General features: G+C 44.0%; 1 protein-coding gene across 1 annotated transcript in view; it reads right to left on the bottom strand.

Annotated features, from left to right (window-relative positions):
- nudt14 (nudix (nucleoside diphosphate linked moiety X)-type motif 14) overlaps window positions 1–23397 on the bottom strand; it is a 67723-nt gene that overhangs the window by 30759 nt on the left and 13567 nt on the right. The window contains exon 2 of the mRNA XM_056295033.1: window positions 16690–16733. Within this exon, the coding sequence (XP_056151008.1) occupies window positions 16690–16733 (44 nt within the window). The remainder of the gene's footprint in view (window positions 1–16689; window positions 16734–23397) is intronic.

Here is a 23397-nt window from a genome sequence, read left to right as displayed (position 1 = left end):
ACCTGCCCGCCACAGTAACAGTTAACAAGTCACTGCTTTACCTGCCTGCCACAGTAACAGTTAACAAGTTACTGCTTTACCTTCCCGCCACAGTAACAGTTAACAAGTTACTGCTATACCTGACCACCACAGTAACAGTTAACAAGTTACTGCTATACCTGACCACCACAGTAACAGTTAACAAGTTACTGCTTTACCTGCCCGCCACAGTAACAGTTAACAAGTTACTGCTTTACCTGCCTGCGACAGTAACAGTTAAGAAGTTATTGCTTTACCTTCCCGACACAGTAACAGTTAACAAGTCACTGCTTTACCTGCCTGCCACAGTAACAGTTAACAAGTCACTGCTTTACCTGCCTGCCACAGTAACAGTTAACAAGTTACTGCTTTACCTTCCTGCCACAGTAACCGTTAACAAGTCACTGCTTTACCTGCCTGCCACAGTAACAGTTAACAAGTCACTGCTTTACCTGCCTGCCACAGTAACAGTTAACAAGTTACTGCTTTACCTGCCCGCCACAGTAACAGTTAACAAGTTACTGCTTTAACTGCCCGCCACAGTAACAGTTAACAAGTTACTGCTTTAACCGCCTGCCACAGTAACAGTTAACAAGTCACTGCTTTACCTGCCTGCCACAGTAACAGTTAACAAGTTACTGCTTTACCTGCCCGCCACAGTAACAGTTAACAAGTCACTGCTTTACCTGCCTGCCACAGTAACAGTTAACAAGTTACTGCTTTACCTGCCCGCCACAGTAACAGTTAACAAGTTACTGCTTTACCTGCCTGCCACAGTAACAGTTAACAAGTCACTGCTTTACCTGCCCGCCACAGTAACAGTTAACAAGTCACTGCTTTACCTGCCCGCCACAGTAACAGGACTGTCTCAGAGCACATACGAGGAGGTTCACCAGCGAAAACCCTTTACAAATGCGAATGACTTGGTTTGTAGTATGTACAATTTGTTTCTTGATCTATCAGAATCACAACCAGAATCAGAATATTCATCACTGAGTGGAAATTGGGTTCTATTACAGAAACTCACACTGTAGTAAAGAAAAACTAAAAACTAACAAGACATAAGATAACAAGAACATAGAAAAAGGAAATAGAAACAAAAAAAATAAAAGATAAAATAAGAAATAGAAATAAGAGCAGAATATATAAACATATGTGCACCAGCTTGAGCCTGGTGCACAGAACACCCTATCTATACTGCACTACCGCCACAAAAAAACCACAGCTCAAACAAAACCCGGCAGGGCAGAACAAGTGGAAGGGCCAGTCCAGTGACCATGAACTCCGAGTGTCTGACTCTCTGAGGGAAGAGTTGTACAGTCTGATGGCCACAGGCAGGAATGACCTCCTGTGGCGCTCTGTGGTGCATTTAGCCTACAAAACCCAATATATCTTAAGACACCATAGAGGGATGAGCATCTAATCTATTTTTCTCATTTGGTGGGTTGTTATCTGCCGTATTTAGGTCAAGTAATTTTCCCGAGTTGTAAAACAGCTCCTCTGTTTTAGGCTGAACCCATCCCATCGTTCGCAAACATCCAGGCTTAACCACTTATCTCCGAAGGGGATGCACATATCGAACATTTAGCTCAGATGAGTCAGTCATACTCTATATCATATACACACATGAACATCTCATACCAGGACATTAACAAATTCAGAGGTCAGTTGTCCACTCGAAAGAAAGAAACTTGCTATTAACCATCTTATTTGAAAATAGAAGTGCATTTTAATGATGCATGCCGCCCATTTAGTTCAACGGCTGACTAGTATGGATATGTGCTACAGCTACACTACATTCCTTGACCTAGGACTTTAATCCATTGCCAAATGCTTGCTAACACATTGTCAAAGATGTCAGTATGTATTCTCTCAGACCATACACGTTCACATCAGCGCTGGCATTCTATCAGAATTCCTATTCGACTAATTCATGGAGTTTCCTTTTATCTATTTGGCACTATCTTAATTTATTTTGTGAGTTTTCCATCCATCCATCCATTATCCGAACCACTTATCCTGCTCTCGGGGTCACGGAATGCTGGAGCCTATCCCAGCAGTCATTCAGCGGCAGACAGGGAGACACCCTGGACAGGCCACCAGGCCATCACAGGGTCCCCCCCCCCCACACACACACACCAAGGGACAATTTAGTACGGCCGATTCACCTGACCTACATGTCTTTGGAATGTGGGAGGAAACCGGAGCATCCGGAGGAAACCCACGCAGACTGGTTGGACTACACTGGGGCTTGAACCCAGGACCTTCTTGCTGTGAGGTGACCGTGCTACCCACCGTGCCCCCAAACTTTTTCCATATCCGTTGTTTTTTCTTATGAAAAATTGTTTTGACCATTTGTGGGGGATCCCCTCCCAAAGATGCAACATAAAATGATCTTTTTCTTACTAGAAAATAAAGCTTTCCACTTCCAGCAATCACTTCACACCTTCTTCCTCTTTTCCTACTCTAAAAATAGGAGCGCGGGTTTTATCCAGCGGACCAGACGGGGTTCAGCCATGACCTGCAGGAGATAACACGTGGCAGCATATCGTAAGAAAAGCTGCCGTGGCATATTCCGTTTCCAAGTCCGTGTTGTGTGAGTGTGTGCGAGTGTTAGTGGCAGACTGGGGGAGGAGGTGGAAGGTTGTTGTACTGCTGACAGAGACTTGAGGCTCATGTTGGGAAAGCAGATGCACCGAGGAGGCAGGTAGCCTTGCCCCGTCTCTACCGTTGTGAGCGAAGCCACGAGACTGACGCACAGGCCTGCTCCAATTAGGCCATAAAGATCGATACTGGATTTGTTCACAAAGGCCGATAGCAGATTTGTTAGGCATTCGTAAAAGGAGTTACACATCCCTTTGATAAGCGCTGGCTCGTCCTCGAACATCTGCAAGAACATCTGAAACCTGCAAACAGATCAGGGCTAGGCTCTTGCTAAGTAACAAGCAAGTTAATAAAAATCAATAGATCCATGTTTTCTCCCCATTTGTATCTGGCCAATTACCCCCTCTCTTCCGAGCCGCCCCGGTCGCTGCTCCGCCCCCTCTGCCGATCCGGGGAGGGCTGCAGAATACCACATGCCTCCTCTGATACACATGGAGCCGCCAGCCGCTTCTTTTCACCTGACAGTGAGGCGTTTTGCCAGGGGGACATAGCGTGTGGGAGGATCACGCTATTCCCTCCCAGTTCCCCCTCCCTCTCGAAGAGGCGCCCCGGCCGACCAGAGGAGGCGCTAATGCAGCAACAAGGACGCATACCCACATCCGGCTTCCCACCCGCAGATACAGCCAATTGTGTCTGTAGGGACGCCCGACCATGCCAGAGGTAACACTGGGATTCGAACCGGAGAGCCCAGTGTTGGTAGGCAACAGAATAGACCGCTACGCTACCTGGTCACCCCAATAAATACACAATTAAAGTGAAATCCCATCTGTAAAGTAATTCAAAAGACTAAGTCATTGTTGAAAATTGGGAAAGCAAACTGTGGCTATTTATCAGCTACCATAAGGCAAGGCCAAGTTGTCTAACTCCAGAGATACAGCAAAGCGGTGGCCCATGTTGATACCATCTGGCTGTTGTGTTAGGCCTGTAGCCCTAAAAGGGCTGCTTCACACATCATGTAGCTACACACTCTCTTGTGTATTCAGTGACTGTTTGTGTTTCTACAGTAAGAGGTGACAATGTGAATGTGCTTAGTTTGTTCACAAAACAAGGATACATTAGGTTTTTCCTGTTAATCGACTGCTGTAAGCGGAAAGCTGCTCATGTGTAAATCTTTGAGCCTTTGTTCAAACAGTTTTCATATGGATCATCTGTTCAGCCCACGATTTTACATATCACTAGGGGTGTACCTCAGGGCTCAGTATTAGGACTTGTTTTATTTACAGTCTATTTAAAATAAATTGTCTCTTCATGGAACATGTGTAATTTTCATTTTGATGTTAGTAACCCTGTTCTGTATTTTAATACTAACTCTATACCCTTTGCTATGGCCATTTGGGTCAACAACACATTTACTTGTGAATCTCCGTCCATCCATCCCTCCGTTATCCAAACTGCTTATCCTGCTCTCAGGGTTGCGGGGATGCTGGAGCCTATCCCAGCAGTCATTGGATAGGCTCCAGCATACTTGTGAATCTCATACTCACAATCTTCATAATAATAATAATAATAATCAGTCTAAGCATTCATTTGAATGTCATCATATGGCTAGGGTCCCATCAGTATGCCTCATCTGACGTGTTTAATTAATTTTTTTTCAATAAAAAGAGTAAAATTATAAAGTTGGTTGATTTATTAGTGTCTACTGATGACCAGTACAATGGGCTAATGTGCTTCAAGGTATGTGCTTGCATAATTGTGTAATAACTCAGAATCAATACAGTCATAATTTCCAAACAACAACAATGAAGTCATTCCATTGTAACTTGGTTGAGAGGACATAAAGACACATGGTACAAAGCTTTGTATGTGAATGCAAATTTAGTGCCAGCCATTCTAGTAGTGCTAAATAAAAGCCTGTTGTGTAAAGGCCACTTGTAGTAAGATAGTCTATGAGCACTGAACTTGTATTACAACTACAATCTCCTATAATAATTTTAAAGTGCTTTGAGTGGCTGTTGCAGCTACAAAAGCGCTATAAAAATGCAACTTGATTGATTAATTGATTGATTGATTGATTGATTGATTGATTGATATTTCATCACTGTTATCAGATGGATATTGTTGTTGGGGAAATTTCAATATCACTATAAATCCTACTAGTCAAAACTATGGTAAAGATCCCTGTTGGGATCATAGCGTGATGTTGGGATCAACATCAGTATTAATTCATTTGCAAAGCCTTCATCAACATATTGACACAATATCTTGTTTGGATAGTTGTTCAGGAAGGTATACATGTTCCTCGCACCCGCACACAGAACTGACTCATCCTCCAGGTTCCCAGGTCTATCCCAAAATAAAAGGCTGTTTGGCATATGTGCCCCACACTACGATGCACTTCGATTATGGACTCGTTTTTGCTATCGTGGCGATTTCAGAAATTGATTTTGCTTCTTCCTAAGTCTGGCTGTAGATGATTTTAACAAATATCTTCATTTCGTTTCTTTCATAACTTGCCATCTTTGTTGCTGAATCAACACCGCTGAAAATCATAATCCGTCTCTACGTTTTCCAAGGTTTAATTCAACCCTCAATGAAATTAGCAAAATACAAGCACAAAATACAGTATATCATGTCAGGTTGTAACATATATCTGAATTTTGGCTAAAAACCCCAGTGATCTGACATCATCTGGCTGAGCTGACAACAGTTTCACTAAGAAGAAAAGGTCAGTTGTGCCTCGGTCAGTAGCTGAACAGCCACCGGTCCATTTTAAGAGGTTCTTATCTCGGCATGGCCAACTATGGAAACCTGTCAGTTCCATCCTCTCCCCATCTCCATCACACCTTCACCCCCTTCCTTCCAACAGGAGGGAACATGGGTCCTTTTCCTTCAGACCTTCTTAAGTTGAATGTAAAACTTGCACCAGCAAAAATAATCTATCATGCCACTGTATTTGTGTTAGTCTGAAAACAAATGAAATGTGAGCACTATGCTGCACAAGCAACAGAGGAACAAAACACTCAAGTAAAATCTGAGGAACAACTCTAAAGACATTTCATGTACATCATACATTTGTACATTTGACAACTTTTTTTTTCCTCCAGACTTCTTTTTGTTTGGATTTTTCCCCCTCCTTTTCTCCCCAATTGCACTTTGGCCAATTACCCCACTCTCTGAGCCATCCCGGTCACTGCTCCACCCCCTCTGCCAATCCAGGGAGGGCGGCAGACTACCACATGCCTCCTCCGATACATGTGGAGTCACCAGCCGCTTTTCACCTGACAGTGAGGAGTTTCACCATGGGGATGTAGTGCATGGGAGGATCATGCTATTCCCTCCAGTTTTCCCTCCCCCCGAACAGGCGCCCTGACCGACCAGAGGAGGCACTAGTGCAACGACCAGGAGACATACCCACATCCGGCTTCCCACCCACAGACACAGCCAATTGTGTCTGCAGGATGCCTGACCAAGCCGGAGGTAACACGGGGATTCGAACCGGCGATCCTCTTGTTGGTAGGCAACAGAATAGACCGCTATGCTACCCAGACACCCTTCCTCCAGACTTTTAACAGACATCTTTATCATTCAAAAACAGGTACCCATTTTTGGAACACAGATAAGCTGCAAAAGCTGCATAAGCACCAGAGCAGTGTCAACACTGCCGCCAGAAGGCCAAGGGACAGTGGGAGATCTCAGGGAAAATTTGGACACAGGAGTCAGATGCATGGAAGTTGTCCCCTGAGGCAGGTGGGGACCTTGTACTGGTGTTCCACATCATTACTACTTTTTCACCACTTCCCTCTGGAAAATAAAAAACCTGCACTAACAGTTAAACCAAGAAGCACACTTCAGATGCTCAAGACACTACATGCACCGTTAAGCTAGCTGCTTTCATGATGGGGCCTCTGGTTGGATAGCCATGATCTATTCCATAGTACACATATGAGTGTAGCGATGGCAGCTTAGCACTGGAGAGATTGAAATGCCAAAGATATTATTTTAGGCTTCTTGTAGTAAAAAAGAAACAAAAAATGTGAGCTACTACTTGACAAAACAGCCTCCAAAAAACGTAAACATTCGAGGCTAAAAAAAACTATTCTGATATAGGTGATTTCCAGGGCTCCAAGCTGGTTCAAGGAACGACAATGAAAACAAAAGATATTGTACCAGGAATGAAAACAAACAAAAATAGAATAAAATTTTATTGTTACGAAGCAGAAGCTAGTTAATTGAAATTGCTATTACCAATTAGCACCACACTATTTACACAGTGTGTGGCCAGCTACTGGACTGCATACAGCTTTGGTGTGTTGGCTGGTGGTTGTGATGTTGAAAACTTAATAGAGGTGGGTCGATTATGTCTCGCCTGGTGTGGCAAAATAGCATGGACTGCACCTGTCTGTCAGTGGGAACAAACTGTCCTTCAGTCTCATGGTACTTTCAGTGGAAATATCCAGCATAAGTTAGAGGGATACGAAGAAGCAACTGTTTTTTCCTGCAGTATATCAAGTACTACAGTGAATGTCTTTAATAATGTGCAGTGCTCCTTCAAAAAACAGATATTCCTGATCGTTGAAACACTTAATTTAACTCAGCCACCGAGGACGCACAAGACGGTGCATTCTTAGTGCTGGTCCCAAAGCCCGGATAAGTGGGGAGGGTTGCATCAGGGAGGGCATCCGGCATAAAACCTTTGCCCCAAATCAAATATGCGGATCATAAGTCAGAGATCCATACCAGATTGGCCTCGGCTCAGGTTACCAACTACTGCCACCAGTACTGTGGGCCAGCAGGGTGCTGGTGGAAACTATGCTACTGTTGAGCAAAGGAGAAGGAGAGGGGGAAGGCATGTTCAGAGCCACTGGGAGAGGAGGAAAGGTAGGAGTATGGGGGTGAGAGTCAGAAATTTGAATGTTGGCACTATGGGAGAGTAAAGGAAGAGAGCTGGCTGATATGATGGAGAGAAGGAAGGTAGACATACTGTGTGTGCAAGAGACCAGGTGGAGGTGGAGTAAGGCGAGGAACATCGGAAGTGGGTTCAAACTCTTCTACTATGGTAAGGATGGAAGGAGAAATGGGGTAAGGGTAATTCTGAAGGAAGAGTATGTCAAGAGTGTGCTGGGGGTGAAGAGAGTGTCAGACAGAGTGATGAGTATTAAGCTGGAAATCGAAGGTATGATGATGAATGTTATCAGCGTACATGCCCCGCAAGTTGGGTGTGAGAAAGAGGAATTCTGGAGTGAGTTGGATGATGTGGTGGAGAGGGTACCCAAGGAGGAGAGAGTGGTGATTAGAGCGGACGTCAATGGGTATGTTGTGAAGGGAACAGAGGTGCTGAGGAGGTAATGGGCCGGTATGGAACCAAGGAAAGGAACGTGTCGACAGATGGTGGTGGACTTTGCGAAAAGGATGGGAATGGCTGTGGTGAATACATGTTTCAAAAAGAGGGAGGAACATAGGGTGATTCATAAGAGTGGAGGAAAGTGCACACACAGGTGGACTATATCTTATGCAGGAGGCATGAGCTGAAAGGGATTGGAGACTACAAGGTGGTGACAGGGGAGAATGTAGCTAGGCGGCATTGGATGGTAGCCTGTAGGATGACTTTGGAGACCAAGAAGAGGAAGAGAGTGAAGGCAGAGCCAAGGATCAAATCGTGGACGTTGAAGAAGGAAGACTGTTATGTGGAGTTCAGGGAGGAGTTAAGACAGACACTGGGTGGTAGTGAAGAGTTGCCGGATGGCTGGACAACCACTGCAGGAATAGTGAGGGAGACAGCTAGGAAGGTACTTGATGTGTCATCAAGACAGAGAAGGGAAGAAAAGGAGACTTCGTGGTGGAATGAGGAAGTACAGGATAGTATACAGAGGAAGATGTTGGCAGAGAAGTGGGATAGTCAAAGAGATGAAGACAGTAGACAGGAGTACAAGGAGATATGGTGTAAAGAAAAGAGAGAGGTGGCAAAGGCAAAGGAAAAGGCGTATGGTGAGTTGTATAAGAGATTGGACACTAAGGAAGGAGAAAAGGACTTGTACCGATTGGCTAAACAGAGAAACCAAACTGGGAAGTATGTGCAGCAGGTAAGGATGATCAAGGATAGAGATGGAAATGTGCTGACAAGCGAGGAGAGTGTGCTGAGAAGGTGGAAGGAGTACTTTGAGGGGCTGATGAATGAAGGAAATGAGAGAGAGAGAAGGTTGGATGGTGTGGGGATATTGAATCAGGAAGTGTGGTGGATTAGCAAGGAGGAAGTGAGGGCAGCTAAGAAGAGGATGAAGAGTGGCAGGGCAGTTGGTCCTGATGACATACCTGTGGAGGCATGGAGATGTTTAGGAGAGATGGCAGTGGAGTTTTTAACTAGATTGTTTAACACAATCTTGGAAAGTGAGAGGATGCCTGAGGAGTGGTGAAGAAACATACGGGTGGGTCCGCGGTGGTGTAGCGGTCTAAGCATCGGCTTTGTGTCGATGCAGTTGCCCACTGGGGACTGGGGTTCGCGCCCCGGTCTCGTCAGATCCGACTATGGCCGGACTCGATGAAGCAGCAATCATTGGCAAACGCTGTCTTCGGGAGGGGGGCGGAGTCGGCTTGTGTTCGTCACGTGAATGCGTCTCTGTGTGTGTCGGAAGAAACAGTGGTTCGGCCTGGAGTCGCCTTGTCACGAAAGTGGGGAGGTGGTCTCCTTCGAGACTGCCGGCCGGAGAGATGCAGTTGGCGAATGCATGCAGTATGAGGGTGGGTGTTTGAATTAAAATAGGGATTGATTGGCCACTAAATTGGGAGAAAAAAGGGAAAAATCAGAAATAAATAAAAAAATAAACATACGGGTACCGATTTTCAAGAACAAGGGTGATGTGAAGAACTGTAGCAACTGCAGAGGTATAAAGTTGATCAGCCACAGCATGAAGATTTGGGAAAGAGTAATAGAGGCTAGGTTAAGAGGAGAGGTGATGATCAGCGAGCAGCAGTATGGTTTCATGCCACGAAAGAGCACCACAGATGTGAAGTTTGCTTTGAGAATGTTGATGGAGAAGTAAAGAGAAGGCCAGAAGGAGGTACATTGTGTCTTTGTAGATTTAGATAAAGCATATCACAGGGTGGGCGGCATGGTGGCACAGTGGTTAGTGCGGTCACCTCACAGCAAGAAGATCCTGGGTTCGAGCCCCGGGGTAGTCCAACCTTGGGGGTCATCCTGGGTCATCCTCTGTGTGGTGTTTGCAATGTTCTCCCCATAGCTGAGAGGGTTTCCTCCGGGTGCTCCAGTTTCCTCTCACAATCCAAGGACATAGGTCAGGTGAATGAGCTGTACTACATTGTCCCTAGGTGTGAATGTGTGAGTGTGAATGTGTGTGTGTGTGTGTGTGTGTGTGTGTGTGGGCCCTGTGATGGCTTGGCGGCCTGTCCAGGATGTCTCGCCACCTGCCGCCCAATGACTGCTGGGATAGGCTCCAGCATCCCCACGACCCTGAGAGCAGGATAAGCAGTTTGGATCATGGATGGATGGATGGATATGACAGGGTGCCGAGAGAGGAGGTGTTGTATTGTATGAGGAAGTCGGGAGTTGCAGAGAAGTATGTAGGAGTGGTGCAGGATATGTATGAGGGAAGTGTGACAGTGGTGAGGTGTGTGGTTGGAATGACAGATGGGTTCAAGGTGGAGGTGGGATTACATCAAGGATCGGCTCTGAGCCCTTTCTTGTTTCCAATGGTGATGGACAGGTTGATGGACGAGATCAGGCAGGAGTCTCCATGGACGATGATCTTCGCGAATGACATTGTGATTTGTAGTGAGAGGGGAGCAGGTTGAGGAGAGCCTGGAGAGGTGGAGGTATGCACTGGAGAGAAGAGGAATGAAAGTCAGTAGGAGCAAGATGGAATAAATATGCTAAATGAGAGGGAGGACAGTGGAATGGTGAGGATGTAAGGAGTAGAGGTGACGAAGGTGTATGAGTTTAAATACTTGGGGTCAACTGTTCAAAGTAGCAGGGAGTGCAGAAGAGAGGTGAAGAAGAGAGTGCAGGCAGGGTTGAGTGGGTGGAGAAGAGTGTCAGGAGTGATTTGCAACAGAAGGGTACCAGCAAGACTTAAAGGGAAGGCTTACAAGATGGTTGTGAGACCAGCTATGTTACAGTTATGTCTGGAAATATTTCGACATTGACACAATTTTCACAGTTTTGGCCCTTTACGCTACCACAATGGATTTGAAATGAAATAATTGAGATGCAATTGAAGTGCAGACTTTCACCTTTAATTTTAGGGTATTCACATCAAAATTGGAGGAAGGGTTTAGGAATTGCAGCGTTTTTCATACATAGTCCCCTCATTTCAAGGGATTGGAAAAATGAATATAAATCATAAATAAAATGTTCATTCTTACTACTTTGTTGAGAATCCTTTGCAGGCGATGACTGCCTAAAGTCTGGAACCCATGGACATCACCAAACGCCGGATTTCCTCCTTTATAATGTTTTGCCAGGCCTTGACTGCAGCTGTCTTCAGTTGTTTGTTTGCAGGTCTTTCTGCCTTAAGTTTTGTCTTCAGCAAGTGGAACGCATGCTCGATCGGATTGAGATCAGGCGATTGACTCGGCCATTGTAGAATATTCCACTTCTTTGCCTTGAAAGACTCCTGGGTTGCTTTCGCAGTATGTTTTGGGTCACTGTCCATCTGTACTGTGAAGCATCATCCAAATCAACTTTGCTGAATTTGGCTGAATGTGAGCAGACAGAATGTTCCTGTAGACTTCAGAATTCATGGGGCTGCTTCCGTCCTCTGTCACATCATCAATAAACACTAGTGACCCAGTGCCACTGGAAGCTATGCAGGCCCATGCCATCACACTGCCTCCTCCATGTTTTACAGATGATGTGGTGTGCTTCGGATCATGAGCTGTTCCAAGCATTGTCCATACGTTTCTCTTCCCATCATTCTGGTACAGGTTGATCTTAGTTTCATCTATCCAAAGAATGCTGTTCCAGAACTTGGCTGGCTTTTTTAGATGTGTTTTGGCAAACTCTAATCTGGCCTTTCTATTCTTGAGGCTTATGAATGGTTTGCACCTTGTGCTTAACCCACTGTATTTGCTCTCGTGAAGTCTTCTCTTCATGGTAGACTTGGATAATGATACGCCTACATCCTGGAGAGTCTTCTTCAGTTCACTAGATGTTGTGAAGGGGTTTTTCTTTACCATTGAAAGGATCCTGCGATCATCAACCACTGTTGTCTTCCGTGGACGTCCGGGCCTTTTTGTGTTGCTGAGCTCACTAGTACTTCCTTTTTTCTCAGAATGTACCAAACTCTTGATTTGGCCACTCCTAATGTTTCTGCTATCTCTCTGATGGATTTTTTATTTTTTTCACAGCCTAAGGATGGCCTGTTTCTCTTGCTTTGAAAGTTTCTTTGACTGCATGTTGTTGATTCGCAGCAACAGCTTCCAAATAAAAATGCCACACCTGAAATCAACTCCAGACCTTTTACCTGCTTAATTGATGATGAAATAACGAGGGAAAAGCCCACACTGGCTCATGAACCAGCTTTTGAGTCAATTGTCCAATTACTTTAGGTACCTTGAAATGAGGGGACTATGTATGAAAATTGTTGCAATTCCTAAACCCTTCCTCCAATTTTGATGTGAATACCCTCACATTAAAGGTGAAAGTCTGCACTTCAATTGCATCTCAGTTATTTCATTTCAAATCCATTGTGGTAGCGTAAAGGGCCCAAATTATGACAATTGTGTCACTGTCCAAATATTTCCAGACCTAACTGTATATGGTTTGGAGACAGTGGCACTGATGAAAAGACAGGAGGTGGAGCTAGAGGTGGCAGAGTTGAAGATGATAAGATTTTCATTGGGAATGATGACGAATCATTCCCAATGAAATGTTTTACTTATAAAGCCCTTCAGAATCTGGCTCCCCCATACCTCACTGATCTCCTCTCCCCCTACCAACCCTCTCGGTCCCTCAGGTCCACCTCAGCCTCCCTTCTCTCTAGCCCCAGGTCCAACCTCTGCGGCTTTGGTGACCGAGCCTTCTCCAGAGCAGCACCCAGGCTCTGGAACTCACGTCCCCAAATCATTAGAGACTCAGAATCCCTCCCACTCTTCCAATCCCGTCTCAAGACACACCTTTTCTCCATTGCCTTCTCGTGCCCCCGTCAGCTCATCCACCCCTGGTCTGGGGCAGGCTGGTGACTGAGCGCTCGACCCGCCCCCTCCCTCAACTCTCTCCCCAACTCCCTCCCAAAGCGCATTGGATACTGCTGCGGGCTGCCCACATTCAGGTCATTGGTCGGGACTCACCTCTTCAGACTTCATCTGTGATTTAAGATGTTTGTTTTTCTTTCCCTTTTGTATCTGTCCAAGTGGGAGAGTACTGCTGGAGTCGTGTGGGGCTGCCGCTTCTCCCTCTCGTAGCCCCCCTTCCCATTCCACCCCTGTATGTCCATGTTATGTTTATCTGCCGTCCTGTTTCACCCATTTATTGTAAAGCAACTTTGAATATTAGAAAAGCGCTATATAAGATTGACTTATTATTACTATTATTATTAAGAAAGACAGGATTAGGAACAAGTATATTAGAGGAGCAGCTCAGGTTGGACGGTTTGGAGACAAAGCAAGAGTGACAAGATTGAGATGGTTTGGACATGTGTGGAGGAGAGATGCTGGGTATATTGGGAGAAGGATGCTGAATATGGAGCTGCCAGGGAAGAGGAGAAGAGGAAGGCCAAAGAGGAGGTTTATGGATGTGGTGAGGGAGGACATACAGGTGGCTGGTGTGACAGAGGAAGATGCAGAGGACAGGAAGAGATGGAAACGGATGATGCGCTGTGGTGACCCCTAACAGGAGTAGCTGAAAGCAGTAGTAGTAGTAGTAGTAGTTGGAACACTTCATTTCTAGTTGACTGCACAGTTGGTTCAGATATCCCCAAAGACGTTCTGCGTCTCCATGCAGAATATATGGTTGACTCGTGTCATTAAATTCAAACATGTAGTAATATTTACTAGATGAAATAAAAAGTAGCACATTATATTCCCACATCACCACAAAGTCAGCACTTTAATAGTAATAATAATAATAATAATAATAATAATTTTATTTATAAAGCATCCAAAGGAGTTGAATCAAGTGCAAGTGGACTTGGTATATATCCGTGAAGACGTTTTGCCTCTCATCCAAGAGGCTTCCTCAGTTAGCTTGGTCTAGTCAGAAAGGCACGAACTGAGGAAGCCTCTTGGAGGAGAGGCGAAACGTCTTCACGGATATATACCAAGTCCACTTGCACTTGATTCAACTCCTTTGGATAACCATGACCTGGATGAATGAGAACATTCACAGACATATTTATAAAGCACCTTTCTAAAACAATGTTACAAAGTGCTTCACAAAAAAAAAAAATACGGATAAAACCAGACAAGGCAGGAATAAGAGTAAGATCAAATAAGAGTAAAATTAAAAACAGTAAAAATGAAAACATATATCAAACATTTGTAAAAGATTTCATAAAAAGAAAAGTTTTAAGACGAGATTTAAAAGAAGCTAAAGACTTAGACTTTACTTTACCAAGGCCTTACTCCCAACTCTCGTCGCGATATGTAAAAATTCGTGACATGGCCATGCAGAAAAAAAAGATGCATGCAAATAATGAAATCATGTCTGAATACCAACCTGCTGAACAAGTACCCAATTATTCAGCTATGAGGCCAGCCCTTGTTAAACCCAAGCACCAAAACAAATAAATTACTGTAAGTATCCTTCCCCTGCCACCAGTGTCATTACCTAAACCTTCCGCATGTCCTCACTTCCAGCTCTCCGAGAACTTGAGTGACTGGACATATATCAGCACCTCACTACTTATATCTCGTCCAACTCCATGTTGTAAGAGAGGCATAGGAGGCACGTAGAGGAAGTATAGCAGGGCTGCAGCATCCATTATCCGAACTGCTTATCCTGCTCTCAGGGTCACGGGGATCCTGGAGCCTATCCCAGCAGTCATTGGGCGGCAGGCGGGGGGACAGACATCCTGGACAGGCCGCCAGGCCATCACACAGGGCCGACATACACAGACACACACACACACACATTTATACCTAGGGACAATTTAGTACAGCCGATTCACCTGACCTACATGTCTTTGGACTGTGGGAGGAAACCGGAGCACCCAGAGGAAACCCACGCAGACATGGGGAGAACATGCAAACTCCACACAGAGGACGACCCGGGACGACCCCCAAGGTTGGACTAGCCCGGGGCTCGAACCCAAGACCCTCTTGCTGTGAGGCGACCATGCTAACCACTGCGCCACCGTGCCACCAGGACTGCAGCGGTGACCTCAAAATAAACTGATTCTCATGACTTTCCCTGTCAGATGCCTCAGTCTCTTAATGACACACACATGCAAATACACACACTCATTGACAGACACAAGAACAATTACCACATAACACTCTGCCAATACCCCCAATACACACATACGTGTCAAAATAGCAGAAACCCTTTGAATAGCAAAATACTACGTGGAAGCAATGACTCAGAGCCACCAGGGCTTAGCAAACACACGTCAGATTCAGGATAACTACAGCTTGTTTTAAAGGACTGTTTTGTCTTTTGATGCTGTCCGTATTAAAATGCATCAAAACATATCAGTTTCATCAAGCAAAGTGTTGATGAACTAAAAATACAAATGTGGCACACACAAAAAAAAAAAAATTACCGGATGCACATATTTTTCAGTGGATCTACAATGTAAACCTCTTGACATCCTTGCCGTCTTGGTTTATACCATCACAATATGGCTCGCCATGAAGAAACCTATGCAGAAGCAATGAAACATGCAACAGAATCCCGCGTCCCATCAGTGGAACATGGTGACGGAGTTAAGGCGGGGTAGCCATCTTGGAAAAAGCCGAGTGTGCTTCTTGGCCAACGGCTTCAACTCTGGGAAGTATAGGTTGGATGTTTACTGCTCTTATCTCGCCGGTACCATCTTTAGCAACAAAAGAAATGACCCCTGCTGGGGGCCAGGAGCTGAAATGACCGGAGACCTAAATGAAGGCATTATGGTGCCTTTGTTAGACTAGAAGATCCAAGGCATGGCGTTGACACAGATGTGTGACATTCCTGCGATTACACCCTCATAACACTCGAACATTCACAGAGGGACAAGTACCAATTCAATGATCTGCTCTGAACATCCTCCTAGTGTAGGGCAACTCCGAGAACTGTCGAGTGTAGAAGTACACTTCCACTATATCTGATCCTCTATGTATCTAATAGATGTAGGAATTACGTATTCTCTTCACTGTAGACTTCTGCAGTGTTGCTGTGGTGTCACTGCTGTTTTAACCCTGCAAATATGCCATCACTTTCATGTACCCATAAAACTCTGTGTGCTGGATAAACTCCTCATGTCTGGTCAACATAGTCTACTCCTCCAGTTTTGGTGTTTTGATGTCAGCCGATTCCACAAATGCATTTGTACACCTCGTGCATATGTTGCCAAATTATACACTTTCATAATATCTTCAATTTACATTCAAGCTCATCCATCCATCCATAATCTGAACCACTTATCCTGCTCTCAGAGTGGCGGGGATGCTGGAGCCTATTCCAGCAGTCATTGGGCGGCAGGTGGGGGGACACCCTGGACAGGCCGCCAGGCCATCACGGGGAGAACATGCAAACTCCACACAGAGGACGACCCGGGATGACCCACCAAGGTTGGACTACCCCGGAGCTCGAACCCAGGACCTTATTGCTGTGAGGCGACCGCGCTAATCACTGCGCCACCGTGAAACCCCATTCAAGCTCATCTAATGCACTTTTTTTTTTGTTTCCTGTTCTGTTTTCTGTTGAACTCTGCTGGAGTGACTCGGTCTATTTGCTGAGATAATTTAAACTTCATCTAACCTCAACTCCATTTCTTACCAAAGAGAGTGGCAGATTAAAGCTATACGAGAAAAAACAACAACCCCTTCCTTCCCCTGAACTGTTAACGTTAATGGAGTACAGTAGCATTAGTGATGTTGCTGACATGTTGGCATGGAATTTGTGTACCCTTTTACCTGTCATGGGTTCGCATGAAGTCCCAGGATTTCTTCGTCCCATTCTGTAAAATAAAAGAAAGCAATCATTAAATCAACAGCATAAATATCATCACAAGATTAAGAATCATAAGAATGTAAATATTTACTTGGCTGAACAACAGAAATTAGTTTGACAATTTGTCTGCAAGAGGCACGCTCTACTCAAGAACAGGAAGAGAGGTGGATATGAGAATGGAAGGGGTCTGTGTTTTGTTTTTCTATACATAGTAGATCAAGAAGTCAGAGAGGTGTTTCAGTTTTGCCAAGAGAGCATCTGGATTATTGTTTACATAAGATGGACCACGATATGGATGGTCGTATAATTATTCTAGATGTCCAAATTAAGGACTTATGTTTATGTTTAGTTAATATATATGCTCCAAATAACAATGACCAAGTTTTTTTTTAAATATGCATAATATAATCCAGTGTTACGATAACCTGATAATTATGGTCGGGGATTTCAACCCAGTTAAAGACAGAGCTGGAAACCAGAGAGATTATCAAGATCAAAAATGCTGCGCCCTCACATCTATGATGTCTGCTCTGGATTTAGCTGATACATGGAGGAGGAAAACTCCAGATCCAGTCCTATATATTTGGTGAAGAAAATAAATGGCTAGTAGAATAGGTTTTTTTTTCTTGATTGTTTCAAGCAGTAATAGCTGAAAGATTCCATTCTGGTCATCTTATCATATCAAAGTTTATCTTGCTGAAGTTAACAGGGGTAGAAGTTATTGGAAATGTGATCCATCATTACTGGAAGACAAGACCTTCATTTTAACAATAAGGCAATTTATTTTGGATTTTTTTTTCAATTAATAATGGTTTAGCAAATCCACACACTGCGTTGGATGCTTTAAGTGTTCATTTCGGGGTCATTCTATAGTGTTCTTCTTGGAAACAAACAAATGTATAACAAAGAAAAGAAAATATAGCTGGATGAATTAAAAAATATTAGAACCCGTTTGGATGAGAACAGATCTATTCATATTTATGATGATAAGCAACTACTGATTGTGAAACAAAATGAATTAGAGAGGTTCTATCAGCATAAGATTAAAGGGAGCCAAATACAATAAATTAACAATGGATGAAGGGGCTGAAAAGTATGTATGTTATGGACAAAACGAAAATACTATCACCAGTGAGAGAAGGCAGGAAATCTGTTGGCATAGCGGATTAAAAAGATGTAGACCGAAGGGGCAGTTAATAGTATAAAGACACCATCTGGCAATTTAACATCGGACCCACTTGAAATAAATATCACCTATGTTTTGTTTTTTTTATATAAATCATTGTATAAATCAGAACGCACAGGACAACAGCAAGGGGCAGTCACTCTTTCTTGACAACTTGAGATTTCAGACCCTGTCAGAGGATGAAAGGTGAATAATTGATGGTCCACTAACAAAGGAAGATCTTTTGGGCACCATAGCTAGCATCAACAGTGGAAAAGCACCTGGTCCTGACGGAATACCAATAGAGTTCTATAAAAATAAAGTTTAAGGATAAGCTTGTGGAACCTCTCCTGGATATGCTTGAGAAATCGTATAAGAGACAAATGCATCCTTCCTCATTAAGAGTGGTTATGATAACTTTGATATTAAAATCAGACAAACCAGCAACCAAATGCTCATCCTTTAGACCCATAAGCCTGATGAGCTGTGACACAAAAAAACTGCAAAGCATTATCAAATAGATTAGAACAATATGTCCCTAAATAGGTCAGTAATGATCAAAATGGGTTTGTAATGAAAAGGCAGGGGTTTCATAATATTAGAGGAGTGCTGAATGTGCTACATGAAAGACATCATGCAAAGGATTCAGCAATGTTGTCAATAGATGTCTGTCAAGCATTTGACAGGATGGAATGGAACTATTTATTTAATGTTCTCCCTATATATGGATTTGGTGAAATATTTCTTTAAGTGGATTCGACTATTTTACACTAACCCTACTGTAGAAATCTTGACAAACATGTCTGTGAATGTTCTCATTCATCCAGGTCATGGTTATCCAAAGGAGTTGAATCAAGTGCAACTGGATATATACCAAGTCCAGTTGCACTTGATTCAACTCCTTTGGATATCTTGACAAACAACATAGCAACACCTTTTACTCTACAACGATCAACTAGACAGGGTTGCCCATTCTCTCCTTTGCTCTTCAAGTTAGCCATCGAACCGCTGGCTATGGCAATAAGAGAACATGACAGAATATCAAGTATTACAATAGGAGGGGTCGAAAATCGAATTTCATTATATGCTGATGATATCATCCTATTTTTGACTGTGTTAAAGGAGAGCATTCCCAGCTTGGTCAAATTTTTTTTTTGGATTTTTCCCTTTTTCTCCCCAATTGTCAGTTGCACTTGGCCAATTACCCCACTCTTCCGAACCGTCCCGGTCACTGCTCTACCCCCTCTGCTGATCCGGGGAGGGCTGCAGACTATCACATGCCTCCTCTGATACTTGTGGATTCGCCAGCCGCGTCTTTTTACCTGACAGTTAGGAGTTTCACATGGGGATGTAGCGCATGGGAGGATCATGCGGTTCCCCCCAGTTCCCCTTCCCCCCTGAACAGGCAGCCCGACTGGCCACAGGAGGCGCTAGTGCAGTGACCAGGACACATACCCACATCTGGCTTCCCACCCGCAGACACGGCCAATTGTGTCTGTAGGGATGCCCGACAAAGCCGGAGGTAACACGGGGATTTGAACCGGTGATCCCCGTGCTGGTAGGCACCGGACGCCCAGCCTGATCTATCTCACTGAAACATGAAATAAACAAATCCGATTCAATACTTCTATTTCTGAATAAAGAAAAAAGGCAGAAACCAGAGGTAGATACCCCATTTATGGTCACCAAAGAAGGTTTTAAGTACTTTGGTATTAAGCTTACTCCTGAGGTTAAGGAAATATTCCAGGCAAACTATGACCCTCTGGTGGGCACAGTAGTAGAGGCACTTAACTGATGGTCCAATTTGCCATGGTCAGTGATGGAATGTACAAACATCATAAAGATGTCAGTACTACCAATTCCACTCCCTATACCTTATGCACTTTTTAACAAACTTGACAAAATTCTTAGCCAATTTATTGTAGATCAATAAAAAAAAAAATCTAGATGCCACTATACACTACTCAGCCTCCCTTATGGGAGGGGGGGGCTTCAAGTACCCAATCTGAGATGGTATTACTGGGCTGCCCAATCAATTTCTACAATGTCTTATTGCTCTCTATCTACACACCAGGCATGGGCTGACATCGAACAAAAATCTATCCCATTAAGCTTATTCATGTGTCATTCAGACGTTAAATTAAAAAAAAAACAGACAAGGAATCCCTTTCTTAAAAATTCAATGTCAATCTGCTACTCTGTACATAAATAAGTGGGTGAACCCATAACAATATCACAATTATAAACTGAGTTTGAACATGCTGAAACTAACATATAGTGGATAGAAACACATGATTGTGAAATCTAACAGCTATGCTGAATGATCACGATCATCTCAAATAATCACAATCAGGCAATTATGTAACAATTGCAACAGGATTTATATGATTGCCTGTCAAATCATAAGTAATTCATTTAAATTGCTTACAAAAACGCCAGGTGTACACACATAAACTAAAAAGGTGCCCCACAACACATAATGTTGCATGTCACAGCAGTAAACACTAACCACACCCCATCAAAAACAGCACCTGTAGATTTGGGGGAAAAGAGGTAGTATACTCAACCGGCAACAAGAACAACATTCCTCCAGTTTCTTACAGCAGCTCAATGCTTACGAAAAACACAGTGACCAGGTGCCTGATCGAGATCGTAAGCACGCATCCAAGAGCTTTGGAAGGAGCTTTGGAACCAAAGCGAGAATGAACCAAAGCGAGAGTGAATCTGGGGTTGGCTTTCACCCGCTGACCAGCACTGAAGGAGAGCACGGGGATGAAGAGCAATGCAAAGTTGGCCTGTACACTAGGAAGCGTTCCAGCAACTGCGGTCAGGGGGTGTGTCCTTCTGGTGACGTTGCACCGGGGAGGAGGGGCCAACTTTGAACGTTATGTTTACAAACCATAACTGACAAATCCTACTTGTTGGACCTGTAAAAGGTACTGTGGTGCAATAAATAATCACTTTCTAAAAAGTAGTACTGTACTCGAGGTTCCAAAGTGGCACTTAATGTGAAACACTTGAAAACACAGTATTTCATCTGTCAGATCGTATTCCTTACCAATCTAGGGCATTATAATCAATGGCTTTTTGAAGGAAAAACCTCACAAAAAAACAAAAACAAGATACAATTAAGTATTTTAAATATTGTAGACTACAGTCACTCTGCCCTGTGATGGCCTAGCGGCTTGTCCAGGGTGTCTCCCTCCCTGCCGCCCAATGACTGCTGGGATAGGCTCTAGCATCCCCGCGACCCTGAGAGCAGGATAAGTGGTTTGGATAATGGATGGATGGAAGTACTGTCGCGAATTCGGGGGGCAGCCCAGGAACCGCCACAGCTGGGATGTGGACCTGAGTCTCCCACACCACGGGTGACTATTTTAACCAGTCGACTAAAGGGTCCGACCTGTTAGCCAAGGGCTAGTGAGTCTATTCATCCGTGACCGATACACTACCTCCCTCCTTATAATTTCACAGTTATCACACCTGGTCAGTTTTAAAAGGAAGTCTGTGCTATGCCATCATTCGTTGAGAAAGACAGATGGGCCCATACGGGCTTGACTGGGTTGTCAGGGAAAATTCCTGGTGACTAACATGTCTTGTGTGGGTGTTCAAATTCAATGACAGTTTTAGCTATAACAAATTGTTTACATAGACTAAGGTCACATCAGCAAGATGTGCGCTCTTCACTCCCTTCGCAAACTTCCAGCAAAACTGTTGCCATGCTAAAGGAAGTGCAGGACTAGCACACAGTACACAAATACTATGTGTTCATATTAAGTTTTTGTCTTACTTTAAATGGAATAAAGTGAAGGTGAGAAAGGAGTTCATGGTGATGCTGTTTTCATCCAAGTCATCTTTAAAATGTTTGAAGCATTTGCTTTTTAAAGTGCCACATTTTTAGGAAGATTAGGAAGCTTCACGTTCCTCGGTGTCCACATTACTGAGGACCTCAGTTGGAATGAACACACCAGCCATGTGGTGAAAAAGGTACAGCAACGCCTCTTTCACCTCAGGCGCCTGAAGAAGTTCAGTATGGGGCTCAGAATTCTACGGGCCTTCTACAGAGGCACAACCGAGAGCATCCTGACTGGATGCACCACCGCCTGGCATGGGAACTGTACTACCCACAGCCGCAACACACTGCAGAAGGTTGTGCGGACGGCCCAGGACATCAGCGGATGTGAGCTCCCCCCATCCAGGACATATACAATGGACGTTGTGTCAGCAAAGCCCGTAGGATTATCAAAGACCCCAGCCACCCCAACTATGGACTGCTCCAGCTGCTGCTGTCAGGCGAGTGGTACCGCAGCCTCAAAGCCCGGACCAGGAGGCTCCAGAACAGCTTCTTCCACCAAGCAACCAGGCTTTTGAACAAGCCTGGTGCCGGACTGATGGTACTGACCTGTGGGCTTCAGCGGATCATCACTTTACACACACACACACACACACACACACACACACACACACACACACACACACACACACACACACAAAGCACCTTACATACACCACACACTATTTATTATGATTACTGCTTTTTTGTCCTGTTTTGTTGTGATTTAATTACTATTGTTGCTGCAGTGTTGAGGAGCCGAAACACAAGAATTTTACTCTCTTGTATTTGTACTTGTACTTGAGACGTAACAAAGAAAGAATCTTGAATCTTAGTTTTAAATCAAGTCATTCTTCTATAGGCTGGTCTGTAAAAGGTTCCTCACATCAACTGACATGTAAAAGTCTACGGCCCAAGGACTTCCTGGGAACATTGATAGCTCTCTCTTTTTTTTAAATAATCTTGACTTATAGCAAAGCCCAGTAGTTAGCTGGTTAGGATCTGAATTACCAAGATGTGGTATGAAAATAAAAGTATGCTTCATTCAGCCAATCAGATAAACTGTATTCTTAACTGTGTATTTGTAGTATTTATGTGTTCCATCCCGCACCAGAGTAACTAAGAAAGTAGGACAAACAACAGTATAATTCACATAGGGCTATCTGGGAAGGAATTAAGATTGGGGACAGTAAATACAGCACTATGCTACTAGCCACGTGTGACTCTTTTAAATCACATACTTAAAAATGTATACGAATAAAGCTGACTAACCTAACCTGATAGTCATCTTATACACATTTTCTGTTCCCTTCAGATTATTTTAGGACTCACTGACCGATTTAAATAGTGAATTTGGCCTACATTTGCTATGCCTGAGGAAGTGTGACCTAGAATATCGAGGCTACACCTCCGGTCCATCCCACAGGTACTTCAGGCCAAGTAATGACAGCTTTAATAGAACTTATTGTCAAAATACAACATTTGTTGTTGTTGTTGACCTTAAATGGTGGACTGCATTACCATATACCATTCAGACAGACTGATAGTGACGTTTGCTGGTACGTCTCTAGGGCTGCCCTGGCAGCCATAGAAGTACCTAGCCTAGCTATAGTTTGCTAATGCAGCATCTCTATGGGAAGTTGGCTTGCTGCAACACCTTCTAAAGCAAGGCTG

Source organism: Lampris incognitus, chromosome 15, assembly GCF_029633865.1.
Source record: "Lampris incognitus isolate fLamInc1 chromosome 15, fLamInc1.hap2, whole genome shotgun sequence".
In the NCBI taxonomy this organism is placed as follows: domain Eukaryota; kingdom Metazoa; phylum Chordata; class Actinopteri; order Lampriformes; family Lampridae; genus Lampris; species Lampris incognitus.
Note: the sequence above shows the minus strand (reverse complement) of the source record. Positions and strands in the feature narration are given on the sequence as shown.